The 13,922-nt window shown below is 45.8% G+C and overlaps 4 protein-coding genes across 4 annotated transcripts; 1 reads left to right on the top strand and 3 right to left on the bottom strand.

Annotated features, from left to right (window-relative positions):
- Positions 1–2,744: 2,744 nt before the first annotated feature.
- On the bottom strand, positions 2,745–5,552 carry CCR75_001305 (uncharacterized protein; the record flags this gene model as incomplete). The annotated part of the gene is made up of 1 exon (XM_067959409.1): positions 2,745–5,552. The coding sequence occupies one exon, from the start codon at positions 5,550–5,552 to the stop codon at positions 2,745–2,747; it is 2,808 nt and encodes a 935-aa protein (XP_067819249.1).
- A 1,119-nt stretch (positions 5,553–6,671) lies between these two features.
- CCR75_001304 (uncharacterized protein) lies at positions 6,672–8,651 on the bottom strand (the record flags this gene model as incomplete). The annotated part of the gene is made up of 1 exon (XM_067959408.1): positions 6,672–8,651. One exon carries the CDS (start codon positions 8,649–8,651, stop codon positions 6,672–6,674), a length of 1,980 nt encoding a protein of 659 aa, XP_067819250.1.
- A 553-nt stretch (positions 8,652–9,204) lies between these two features.
- On the top strand, positions 9,205–9,626 carry CCR75_001303 (uncharacterized protein; the record flags this gene model as incomplete). The annotated part of the gene is made up of 2 exons (XM_067959407.1): positions 9,205–9,246; positions 9,279–9,626. The coding sequence occupies 2 exons, from the start codon at positions 9,205–9,207 to the stop codon at positions 9,624–9,626; spliced, it is 390 nt and encodes a 129-aa protein (XP_067819251.1).
- Positions 9,627–10,944: 1,318 nt separating this feature from the next.
- Positions 10,945–11,139, bottom strand: CCR75_001302 (uncharacterized protein; the record flags this gene model as incomplete). Its single annotated transcript, XM_067959406.1, has 1 exon — positions 10,945–11,139. The coding sequence occupies one exon, from the start codon at positions 11,137–11,139 to the stop codon at positions 10,945–10,947; it is 195 nt and encodes a 64-aa protein (XP_067819252.1).
- Positions 11,140–13,922: the final 2,783 nt, after the last annotated feature.

Raw genomic sequence — 13,922 nt, 5'->3', positions numbered from 1 at the left:
AATAGTGTGAATAGTCTAGCCGAGGATGGCCTGATTGACCTTATAAAAGCACGAAGACATTAACACGTACGAATTGTTAATAGCGACAGACATTTTCAGCCAATATGTTCAACTAAATGCGAAGTAAATTTAAATTTTATGCAAGCCAATCAGCAGTTTGCTAATATTGACATATTCGTCACTTGTGGAGAAGAGGACCAATTTCTGGCATGTTCGAGTAAATTGGAGTAAGATCGAAGCTATGCTGGAAGGCTCGATTTCTTAGCTTCATACGAATGGCTGTACAAATTTTTTGCAACACTAGGCGTTGATGATGATATCTGTGATCTGTAAATGCAAACTGGCCCCAAAAAACCTAAGTTATTGAGAATACGAAAAGTTTCACGTGATCACAAATTAAATACTTTCTGAATATACAAAACGGTGACAACGCGTGGACCGTTGGCTTAGATTTTACGAAGAACAAAATTTAAATTCAGCATCAATCATAAACGGCATTTTTCGCGTTTAATTAATAATGGCATTATTCGTCAATAATTCCAATCGAATCTAAACATTCGATCGTGACTGCGGTCATATGTGATATTGACGACAGTCAATATATTAACTCTTTCGGCAGAGTAAGATAAGTCCGTCTGTTTGTACGGCGTAACGAGAAAGGACTCGATTGGACAATTGTTTAAAATATGGTGTGACCAAGTAGTTACTCGTGTGTAAATGTTCGGTAGAAACTTTCCGAAAAGGCAATGACGTCCACCTCATCATTCACTTCAGTAGCCTTACAATGTCGAGTTAAAGCAGTCGAAACCGTGGTTTCTACTTTTAATTTCAGCAGTCACTATAATTGCGTGTCCCATCACATGAATGAAATGATACATACTATTTCCTATAAGAGAGAAATTATATATATCAATAAAATTTTGGAACCGGTATAAACACACAACCCTCTTGGTGTAGCCACATCCTTCCCGTCCGTATTGATTAAAAACTTCATATAAACTATTTTCACTGTATCATCCAAAAATCAACAGTTATTCCTTTACAATCGTCGTTAGATCCTCTTTTGGACTATGGTTCCCCACTAAAATTACATTAAGGAATCGCTATTGCCACACACCCTAATTTCTACATTAGAGTAGTGTAATGGGTGTGATTGCCCCTGAGCTCATCAGAAACCGTGTTTTCGCTATGCGATGTTATGTGGGCGGGCACGTCATAATGCGGCCTCGCTCTTCTTAGACACACACCCTAGCACAGCGAGGAAGCGGTTAAACCTGCTTCTCTTGCGTGCAGTGAGGTAGTTGTGGTGGGCGCGCAAGCGACCTCACCCAACACACTAAGAACTCTGGTAAAGTGTCGTCACGGGAGCGGTAATCCGTCTCCTCGTGCGCACTTACCAAGTAGGTAGTAATTTTCAGACTGATTTATATTTAATAGAATTAAATACAAATACCTATTTTTACCAATTAAAATGATATCTCTATCGATATCATTTAATATGTATTGCGAGCGTATCTTTATAGATACCTCGCGTAACGGATGACGCTAGCCGTCATCACGGATGATGCTGGGCGTCATCCCTCCTAAAGGGAATGCACCCATGTGCATCACATCCATAAGGGTTGGTCACAAATGTGCACCACACCCGAGCGTTGGGTCTAATTACTATTATTTAGTAATTGATTATCCCCTTAAGTACACATAATGTACCTAACGGGGACTGTGTAACATTAGGGCAACTTTAGCCCGTTACACATCCTCTGCACGTACCAGTGTACTAGAAGTGACGTGAGGCAACACTCGCACTGAAGCAGTGCGTATTGGACTTGTTCTGAAGCTGTAATGGGGCACTACGACTTGTACTGTTTCAGCACAAGTCCACTTCACGCTGCTTCATTTGTGAGTGGTGCCTTACGTTAGGAGACGTACACTGTACGTGCAGAGGAATACTTCTCTTAAGACAAGTTAACCTTAAAAGGGTAAAATGAAAACTGTATTCATATAGTTAAGTGTCTCTTAATCTATCTTTGTAAATGCTGACTTAATTATAACCTAATACTAAACATGTAAATGAATTCTTATCTCTATCTTATCTTGTAACTCTCTTTGATTACTTCTACAGCTGATTAGTCTGCAAAATAAATAGACATAATGGCCTATACCTATTTATGGATAAGAATTCAGGATATTACTATATAAAGTAAAATCCTCCAAATATTATCTACCTTATAGATACTATATTACTTTACAACCTTTAAGTGCTAATTTCATGTAACGATTCACCCCGTTACAGAAGCAGTACAAGTCGGCAGTGCCCCGTTTCATTAATAGCCCTCGAAACATCACTAGCTACTTATAAAGTACGTCAATCTGCGTGCTATACGTCAAGGCGACTGCCTTTGAATCTATCAAAATCTAATAAATACCATTTACTTGGTCTGTGGCATTAATCACATTACCTAACATAAAATTCTTGCTTCTTTGAATCGGGTTGGCCTGTATCGCAATTTAATATTTGCTTGTATTCGCTATTTGCAAAGCTCGGTTTTTCATTAGCGCAAAAAGTGTGGACCAAACCGAAGGAATAACCATTCCCTTACCAAGCTTTCCTCATACATGGCCGAATTTTTTTGTCGATATGAGAATATATAATGAGTATTTTAGTTTTACACTAAATGGTCTTAGTGTCGATTTTCAAACTCGAATGTAACTTATTTCGAATTGCCTACTAAAAATCATGTTTACTACTCTCGAGTGATAATGAGCGTACTTGCCAAGTCGGCCAATGCCTCCATTTCGGCATACTGTTTCGCCGAAATGAATTTGTGCGGCTTATAATCCGCAGCACAAAGTGTCGCCACCACGGCACTATCCGGTGCTCGAATTGGGAATCCCGCATAAAATCGAAGTCCCGTTTGGCTCACAAACCCCATGTGGCTAAATCGAATGTCATTCAAAGCATTTTTCACGACTAACGGACGTTCGTGATAAATTGTGTACGAGCACATTGATTCTTCACGAGGGAGGGACATTCCAATGGCTCCGTGGGGGTGCAGTCCAACAACGTATTGCGTAAATTCGTCAATCATAGTCACGTATCCCAGTGGACAGTTTAAGTGCGCGGCCCCAATTTGTGCCAACATGTTCAAGGCACTACGATCGTACGTCGGGCTTAGAGCCCCTGAGCTTATAACGTATTGCAATCGTCTTCGCTCTTGAGCTGGTAGCGGCTTTGGTGGCAACGGATGGGAAGGCGACATTGTTTGACTTCCATCAAATTCCAATTGATAATCGCGTTCAGGAGGTGCAATGGAAAATTGCGATTCATTCGGACCCGATAAATTTTGTTTCGTTTCGTGAAATGTGGCGCGAAGCGTTCGTTTGAGATGATCTTCGACATCTGCACGAAGCTGTGCGACAACGCTTTCGTCATTCGAGGTTTGTTGAAAGCGAGACGGGTGATGGATTGGATGATGGCTATATCGGTTCAAAGGAAGGTGGGACGATTTGTTTTTCGATTGGAGTTGACGACGATCCGAGTGGGATTGACCGAGTTGACGAGGAGGTACATGCGAGTCGTGGAATTGATACTGTGACGAGTGGTGCAGTTGACGTTGGGTGTCTTGAAAGCGGGAGTGGGATTGACTTAGCTGGCTCTGTGTAAGTTGCGTGTCTCGTGTCCGAGCGTGGTTGGATACGTACTCGTGACTTTGTCGGTAATGGGATTTCCGCGGCGATTCCGACTGCGTTTGACTCAACTGGCTCTGTGTGAGTTGAGAATCTTTCAATTCGCGTGCGTTCTGTGAATACCGACTCGGTGACTCGTGAACTTGCGACGCTTGGAGCGAGGGTTGCGTACAATCACTTTGCATTGACGCAAAAGACGACGCGTTTGATTGCTGATACAATTGTGACTTGGTAAGCCGCGAGCGTTCGAAACAACTTGGTTTCTTAAACGTTTGAGACGAAAGGTTCACCAGCCGATCGAGTGTTTGTAAAGCTCGAGAGTGCTCCCTTTTGGTGTCGCGTGGGACGTCGGGATCGTCGGGAGTGTCCCCGCTTTCAAATTCGGAACACGCGACTGTCGAGCCAATACTTGCGTACGTATCGTTGTAATCACGACGGCCACAGTCGTCACTTGTATTTTCAACGTCGTGCTCGTCGTCGTCATGAATCACCGCTGGACCAAGCGCCGTCATAAAGTCTTCGTCTTCAAATACACACGAGTTGACATTCGTAAGGCAGCGCACACAGAGCCGCTTTTTCGTGACATGACCGACCGATTCTTCGACTTCGTACAGTTTCGAGCACTCGCCGCAACACACGTGGCCACAGAGTTGACAGTAGAATTCCCGTCGTAGGATTGAGAACCGATGGTTGCAGACTTCACACGTTTGGACACGATGACTAGTGTCGCGGTCTCGTGGGTGGTTTTTCATAAAGGTTTGCAAACCCAGTCGTCGACGACGAATGACACGTTCAAATTGCATGAGAGACGTCGTCAAGAGCTCAATCACGTGCTTGGCTTCGGCATTTGCGTGCGCCGAGCGATACGACGCCAATTCCGAGGGACTATACGTTGTCATGGTCCGTTGTTGTTGCCGACCAAAGTGTTCGGGCGGCGTGACGGACGCGTATCCGTGAGCAATGATTCGTGTCGATTGGACAGCGCCTCGTGGTCCAATACAATGCACGGTTCGTGTCTGGATATCAAAACCAACGGAAATATGATCGAGACCACGAAGGCCACTCCCAAGAACGGATCGACTCTGGTGTTTCTCGTCAATCGGTGCGAGTTGATCATGCACGGATCGTGGCAGTGTCTTGATCACATGAACGGCGCGTTGTTTGCCTTCAAACGGATGCGTGAGCGTCGCGAGACACAACTTTTGTAATCGTTGATGGCGATTGCGTAACCGGCCTCGAACATCCAGTCGTCGCTTGGATTTAAAGCGCGTCATACTGACACTGATGAGCACTTTGCGCTCCGCGTCGTCTGGGTCGGTGCGAGTTGTTTTTGGATTCGAAGGGACGTGGGATTGTCGAATGGGAGCTCCATCCAATGTTGTGGCATGGGGTTCGAGCAATACTTCGCCTTGTCGAATCTTTTTCTTGGGAATAATCGCACGCATGGACGCTTCCAAGTCGTGATTTGTCTTGTGGCTTGTCAAGACATTTAATACTTCGTTTAAATGACACTCAATTTCAATGGTAGCGACGATTGAGTGGACGAGATCCATATCATCGCCTTTGCCATCGCGAGTTGGAAGGAGCTCGTAGACTTCGACTGCGTCGCCACTCTTGGATTTGCGAAGCCAATTTGGGGCTCGATTTTCATGGTCGTCGACGGCAGCTTTGAGCTTTGGAAGCGTTGCCAAGAGATCCGTTACGAGGTCTTGGTCCGACACTTGGAGGTTCCAGCCCAACGCTTGCGACGTGTTTGCTTCTTGCGTTATAGTCAATCGTCGTTGCTTAGAGTCGCACGTGAGACGAACCCCTCGTGAACTTTCACTACACCCACTTTCACTGATCATACTGCTATTTGCCCACATTGGATTTAAAGAGACGTGTCGAGTAAGAAGGAAGCATCGAACAGACGATGCGCATTGTAGAATTCCACTCTTTGGACTACAATACGGTCTTTTAAGTGGTCCGTAGTCTACGTTAAAACCTTTTTCTACGCTCTCATTGGATTAAACTCGTCTCAAGCAAGGCTTTGTTCTTGAGATGGGACTTTGTTGTGTCCTCGCAAAGGCTCAGCTAAATAGCTGACACGTCAAGTCGGTGGTCAATCGTGTTGTCGAACGATCTCACGTTGTCCTTTTTAACGGTGCTGTATCGCTCTTGTCTTAAGTGGTCTTTAAAAAGCCTTAATCACTATACGGCACATCTTTGCTCGCTTGTTTTTGGCGGCTCACCGACGTGTCGCCTCCCCGAGAAAAGGCAAGTATTACATCTTTGGACACTAAACTATGCGGATGCGTACAACGACTTGTGGTTGTTGTCCTCTTTCACATCTTAAAAATGGAAATTGTGAGCCCAGTTATCGTGACTAAAATGCACAGAGATTCATCCGTAATCGAGGGGCTATGCAACTTAAACGTCGATCTTTGCGAGATCCTATCTTTTTTTCTGACATGCAACGTCCTCTTGGGCTTATCGCTGTAATAATTATCAGAATTGCTGCAGGCATCTTTTAAGTTGTCACTAAAAAAAGAATTTAGCTTTAAAAATCGGACTTTTGTCATAACACGAGTAAAATGCGACTTTCGTCTTTTCTTTGCCACCAAGTCCTTGTTTGTAATCTTCAATCGTTTACACAAGTTGCACGATTGTAACAATCACACTTCTATTGCTGTAGTTCTCGAAGAAATTTCCTTTTATAAAGCTTAGCTCAGAAAACAGGTCGTAGCATGGTAAGCAACAGCCTTTCGCACAAACTTGATGCGCAGAATTTCAAAGCGACGATTGAAAATGCAATACATCTTAAATTAAATTTGTATTGGAGATTGCATTGAAATTACCAGCATTGATTGGGCTTGTCAAGATATACAAAAAAATAACTTTTTTTTTTCCGTTTTATGGTTTTAAAATGTTGAAAAAAAAAGGTAAAGCATTTTGCGTCGGTACAATACATTGTCAAACTCAACTGCGTCACCGTCGATTGCCTCTCAGCTAGTGCGCACGCGCGCATCATCAGCCATGCCGTTCCAATCCGTCTCGCAAATCTTGACAAATGACACAACACAGCCAAAAACGATGCCAATCGTCAACCCAGCCCAGAATCCCGGGACGCCCATACCCATTGAAAATGCAAAATACGTGCCAAGAGGCAGCCCAAGTACAAAGTACGAGAATAAATTGATCGTTGCGCCGAGAGAAAGTCGTCCTGTCCCGCGAAGCACGCCTTGCATGACAGCATTAAGGGCATCACATAGTTGATACGGCATGAGGTAGAGGATTGCGTGGCCACTTGATGCAATCGATACGGTATCATTAATGAAAATCGCGGGAATCAAGTACCGTGTCGCAACGATAACGACTGCTAGCACCACCGAGAACAATACGGCAAGGACCATGCCAAGCATCGATGCCATTCGCGCATGTTGCGGCTTGTTGCTTCCCAAGTACGTCCCCACAAGTACATTTGCCGCCACAGAAATGCCAAGAAAAAAATTAAATGCAAAGGTCGAGACATTCACGAGTACGGAATGCACGGTGATTGCCATGATGCTATGTGGCAACAACCCCACAAGAGCCGCCATGATTTCAAACGACATCCATTCCAACAATAACATTGCGGCACCTGGAAGTCCGAGTTCCAATACAATACTCACGTGTTGCATCGCTTCGTGTACATGCCATCCAGGCCACCATTTGGCTAAAACGTAAGGATGTTGATAAAAATACGGAATGAGACTGAATGGAAGGACCAGGTCCGAGACGAGACGTGCAATTGCGGTGCCATCGAATCCACAAGACGTGTAAAAAGTCAAATACCCCCCTAGAAAGACGTTGACGAGGTTACTTATCACAGCAATATAAACCATTGGCAACACGACGTGTTGTGCTTGCAAAACTTTCTTGAATAATTCGTAGACGTATAAAGCTGGAATCCCTGGTAATAAAATCTGGCTAAAACGACCTGCAAATGCGGCGACTTGAGCTGGCTGGCCAATAGCTACGAGTAATGCTTCGGTGTACCAATTTAAAAGGAATACAGGAAGATACGTGACACCAAGGACAATGAGTCCACTTTGAAGATAAATCCCCAGCTTTTTTGCTTTCTTGGCACCGTAAGCTTGCGAGCAGAGTGTATCCATGGCCGTTGCTAAGCCAAAGCCAATACCAATGGCTGTGAGATTCAAAACCATGGTCGAAAGTGCCACGCCATCGAGATATTGCTTGGTTAAGGGCGACTTCAAGTGACCCACGAGTGTCATGCTTACGATTGACGGAAAGAACTCGAGTACGTAGGTCCAAATGACTGGATTTGCAAGCTTTACGAGCTTAAAAACTTCTGTTTTAATGGTTGGAAGCGAATTCCTCGCTCCTGACTCGAGGTCGGACTTGAAATCACGAGAATGTGGCGGTAGTAGCAATGGAAACCCTTCTAATTGCTTTGAATTTGCAGACGATATATATAAAAACCGTTGACAGAATATTTCCGTGTGCTCCGAGCTATTTGATGAGCTATATGAGCTGTTGGATGTCTCGGAATCTTCTCCTGATTCTTCTAGTATATCGAATAAACTTGCATTTATGCGTCCTTGACACTGTAACCCAGTTTGTAACCTTTTTTGTGCCTTTGTACCCGCTCGAGGGTTACACACTTTGACAGGCCACTTTTCTTGATTCAATTTGTCAGCAATACTGGGAGCTGCTACAGTTGATGACAAGGGTCCATTCCCATCTTTACAAGAGCGTGCTAACGCCATTTTCTTCTTTAACATGCTGTCGAAACGGCGAATTGCATTCTTCTTCACAAACGTCGTTTCGCTTTGAAGTGTCGACGTGTTAACGACGAGTTCGGGGTTACAAAGGCCTTTGTCTTTTAGGAAACACTTTTGATTTCGTATCAAACTGTGAATGTCTTTTGGACTGCCACTGGAACTATCGCCGTCGATTGTATTATTTCTAATACTTTCCATCGTCGTCCGGCTTCGAGTGTACTCGGTGTGTAACCGCTGTAACGTGACAGGTTATATTGGGTTACGCGAGATGGTAACGTCTTGTAGAAAACAAAGTGAAAATGGATACAATTGCTTGGATAAGCTAAACATATAGAAAAAAGACGGTGACATTAATGTTAGTAAGGAACACTCGAGATCGGGAACGAGTCAGTTTGAATACACGCGCCACGTTTCTCTTTCAAGAGGAGATGAGCTGCTGCTACGAGTCAATGTACGTACACAACGTCGAGGGTGGTCCAAGTAATAAAGTCGGCGAATTTCGCCATGCAGCGGGTGTAATTCGTAAGCTTGCGAGAAGTACGACGGAAAGTGCCCAATGACGCGATGCAAATCAACGCTCTGACGACGTAAAAGCGTTTCTTCGCGAAGGATAGCAATTTGTTGTGATCTGAATGTCGCGCGGACGTAAATATACGGTCTCCGAGGGACGCAATGTTTGTTTAGTGGCATTTCTGATTGAAAGAGTGCCACCCCACCAATGAGGTTGCAAGATTGTGTCGCGAATGTACTAATGGAGTCGAAAGTTCTCTTCGACGTCGACAGCAACATTATGGTGATTTATGGTACTCGTTTTTTTATCGTAAGAGTGGCGATGAATCGTTTTCATTTGCTGACTTGCGCACTTCATCTCCAGGCAGCGGTCGGCCAGACGCCCATTATTCCCATCCACAGCATTGGCAAAAGGCACATTTACAATGCGAATTGCTTGCAAAGTGCGAGTTCTTTAACGCCGGTGGATCTACCACAGATCGCGTAGGCAAGCGTATGATAGAAGATGCTGAAACTTCGGGTCGTATCAAGTCTGGCGACACGCTAATCGAGCCAAAGTCAGACAACACTGATGCGTATAATTATCTTTTCAAAAAATCCTACTTAGCGATGCTAATGAAGATTCTACTAAAGCTATTGGCTTGGCGCTTGCATCTGCTATAAAGGGCTACCACTGCATCATTACGCTGCCAGGTAAGTCCGAAACTATCTCAAGTCTTCTTGCAATCCGTCTCATTATCCCCCAACGCGTATAGAAATAAACGAGCCTCGAGAAAGTAGACGTTCTTAAAGCTTTAGGTGCGAAAATCATTGGTACCCCGACAGAGGCTCCGTAAGACTCGCCAAAGAGCCACATTGGCATCGCTAAGTGTCTGCAGGCTGCATTTTCCAACTCGCATATTTTTGATTAATACAAAAACCCTTCCAATCCGCTCGCCCATTATGACGGTACCGCAGAAGAGATTTTTAACCAATGCGATGGCAGAATTGACTTGGTGGTGATGGGGGTCGGCACCAAGTCAATTCTGCCATGTAAATTGGGACAAGAAAAGTTACTTTTACTTGCAATTCTATTGTTTTTTTTTTCGTTTTTATTTTTTGATTTTCTTAAGTAAAAGTAAACTATTGGCTCGTACTTCGAAAGCGCGCGGCCTTAATTTATTTTTTTGATGAATAAACAGCTTGGCAATTGCCAAGTGCTTCGAATTATTTTATGCGAATAATTGGAAATAGCTAGAAAGTTACATCACATTTGTTGAGATAGGCAACCTAGGCGTGCAGGGCACCAGTACTATAGCAATTTCATAGTCGAAGGACATTTTCCCTTACGCTCCCGAGCCGCGTGATATCGTGTATGCTTAAGCAAAACAAAACGATGCTCGACGCTTACGATGGAGTATATTTAGGGAATTCGTAAACTCACCCTCGCTTTTCCTAAACTCACTCAATTCAGTTTTAGCCAATCAAATGTCGTGTTTACAGCTCATCACATTTCATTTAATACATCAACGTCGAAATCTCCGTGCACAAACAGCAACATTGAATTCTCCGCGCACGACTAGCAACATTGAAATCTACCGTCAATTATCCACCTTCCTGAAAAATGTTATTATAAGCCTCCTGGAACTACGTGAATCGCACTTGAGGATGGTGAACTTTTAAATAGAAAGCTAGGAAGGTCTCCAAAGAAGTGTTTTTAAAGAATAAGTTTATTACCAACATTATCTGTGTCATACCTACTGCCACCCTGATCTGCAGTTGCTCCTTGCTCCTGCGCCGTAACTCTTCTCGACGCCCCTCTGCCCATTGGTGCAACTCAGCAACTCCTTGATGCAACTCATGCCAAGACTGGGGCTGCATACGCTGGCGTTCATACGCGAGCTGCTGCTGGTAATTCGCTTGAGCCTGCTCTCGCCACGCGCGCGCACCTGGACCATGTACTCCACTTTTGTAGCGAAAAACTTGATGTCTGTCTACCAACTCAAAGGTCCACTTTTGTGGGGCCTGCGTCATGACCCAAATCCACCTGCATACAAATTACGAGGTGGTAAACCTTGGTCTCAGCATGGTACTGTCCTGGTCCCTGACGCTCTTTATTCATAGAGTCCAAACGCGAAGAAATCCTAGCCAGCTCTGCGGCAATGTCGCAGCCTGGTAAGGCTTCAACACTTGGCATACCCTTTTCGCGAGCACCCAAGTACTCTTCCTCAGTGACGCCCCTTTCGCGAGCAGCTACTTGCGCTTCTTCCCATACGCATTCCCAGCGTAATCGGGTATTGCGCCCCTAAACACTTCCTCACCCGCCATTGGGCTCATAACCTTTCAAAACGACGCTAGCAAGGTCTCCACAGAAGTGTTTTTAAGGAGTAAGTTTGTTGCCAACATTATCTGTGTACCACCCTGATTTGCGGTTGCTACTTGCTCCTGCAAAATGGTATGCTCACCCTCCGGCTTCTGTTCCCTGCAACACACCAAAATATACAAATGAAAGTCAATCCTGAATAGAGACAGTTTCTTGATGGCTTGTGACCTGGCGGTATTTTCAGCATGTAAAACACCATTTTCCAACATGAAGAAGCCATTAGAGCTGCGGTGTAGGCGGGCACGTCGTAATGCGGCCACGCACTACTTAGACACACATCCTAGCACAGCGAGGAAGCGGTTTGACCAGCTTCTCTTGCGTGCAGTGAGGTAGTTGTGGTGGGCGCGTTAGCGACCTCACACAACGCACTATGCACTTTGGTTAAGTGTCGTCACGGGAGCGGTAAATCCGGCTCCTCGTGCGCACTTACCTCTTAGAAAGCGGTTTTCAGACTGATTTATATTCAATCGTAGTAAATAAAAATACCTATTTTTACCAATCAAAATGTCATATCTACAAATAAAAATTAATATGTATTGCGAGCGTATCTTTCTAGATACCTCGCGTAACGGATGGCGCTAGCCGTCATCTCTCTTAATGTGAACACACCTATGTGCATCACATACTCATGGGTTGGTCACAAATGTGAACCACGCCCGAGTGCTGGGTCTAATTACTTAAATTAGTAATTGACCATTCCCTTAAGTACACCAAGTGTACTTAACGGGGACTGTGTAACATTAGGGCAACTTTAGCCTGTTTTACCATCCTCCCCTTTCAGAACGAACTTACATTTTGAATTCATCAAAGAGGACAGAGAAACAGCGAGCTGCTCTACGCGCCGCTTAGTTCTCTCTTTCACTCTTGCTACCTGTATTTTACACGGCGCCAAAGATGCCACCTAAAAGGGGCCACGTTGGTTGGTCGTCTGCGAAGACGCCCACTCAACCTCGCACTAAGCGCACGCGTGGCGTTAATTCGCCGGTCGCGTCCAATGACTGTCACGTTAACGGGGCTAAAGGATCCATACCACTTTAACAGTGAGGATGCTGATCCGTCGCTCATTGTCGACTACAATGAGTTGACACCGTTGCCATCATCTCGTAGTAGTGATGCGGACAACGAGCTCATGAGAAAGAATGATGGCGCATTATTGCCCATTCAAACTCCTCTCATGGCTCACAACATGAAACAGCAGCATTCACGAATGCTATCTCGTCGTCTGCGCTGGAAAGCGCAGCGACAATTAAGGAGAGCGCTGCGCATACAGGCGCAGCTACTTCTCCGTTGAATATAACCACAGCTCCTTATGCTCAGACCATAATCCATAATGGTTCTGACATAGAGGATTCGCAGCCTAAAGCTCCGCCGAGACACGTAAACGTGCTCAGCCGGTGTCACAAGCCAGTCGTATTGAACGTGTCTATGTAACGGGTGGCATACCAAAGATCCCCCTCCAACCTCACTGCACGCAAGAGAAGCTGGTTTAACCGCTTCCTCGCTGTGCTAGGCTGTGTGTCTAAGTGGAGCGTGGCCGCATTACGACAAACCCGCCTACACTTGGTAGCACTTGAACTCCTTCCCACGACTCGCATCTCTGCGTATGTACGTGAGGATGAGCCTCAATTGATTAGGCTCATTTCCCCCACCTCTTCGAACATCATAGGGAGGTGGCACGGCTTATGGCGCAGGGACTTCGTGAACAAGCCCTAAGCTGAGGCATGGGCAGGCTCGGAGCAAGGCTCTCAACAGGACTGTTGAGATGCTCTCTGTCCAGCCGCATCAGCCGAGGCCCATTCGGATGGACCCGCCCAAGTTCGATGGAACTGCAACGCACACGATTGTCCACTGGCTTTTAGCCGTGGAGCAATGCGGTGTCGCCCAGCTCATCGAGGACGACAGCCGGATGGTGTCGTACGCCATGTCGCATCTGCGCGGTAAGGCCTCAGAGTGGGCTTACTCGGCGCTTATGGCGGACAGAAAGCGTTTCCTTCATGGGCGATCTTAAGGAAAAGATTCGCGCCATGTACCAGCCGCCGAACAACGAAGTGTTGCTTCAGGCGCACTTCTTTGGAGCGCGACAGGCGAAGCGATCTCTGCAAGAGTATGTGCAAGAGATGCGCTCGCTGTCGGCGTCCATAACCGTAGGTCCGATTCCGGAGCACATTAAGGTGCCCACATACTACGGCATGGCCAATCGCGACAGGCCCTTTTCAAAAAGGTGCCGTCGACGATGGAAGAGGCAATCCAAATTGCCTTAGTTGAGGAGCAATCCTACAACAGTGCCTCGGCGACAGCTTGGTATAAGCCGTCGGACGAAAGACAGATGCCACTCCTATGGAGTTGGGCAATGCAGACGTGGTCTGTTTTAAATGCGGCAAGCGCGGCCATATGATGGCTCGCTGCTATGCCAGGGTCCCTGCTGGGGCAAAAATGCCCAGCAAGAGGACTCCCTTCCCAAAGGGCGATGGCAAGAACCAGCGTGCGAGACGCATGAGTTCTGCCTCGACCACTGAGGGGTCGGGAAATGCAGGAGCGCAGTAGGGGCGGGATGCCCTACTGACGCGGACTCTGAAGCTACCCCTAAGTTCAGAGTT

Source organism: Bremia lactucae, linkage group LG15 (assembly GCF_004359215.1).
Source record: "Bremia lactucae strain SF5 linkage group LG15, whole genome shotgun sequence".
Taxonomy (NCBI): domain Eukaryota; phylum Oomycota; class Peronosporomycetes; order Peronosporales; family Peronosporaceae; genus Bremia; species Bremia lactucae.
This window is presented reverse-complemented; position numbering and strand designations above follow the sequence as displayed.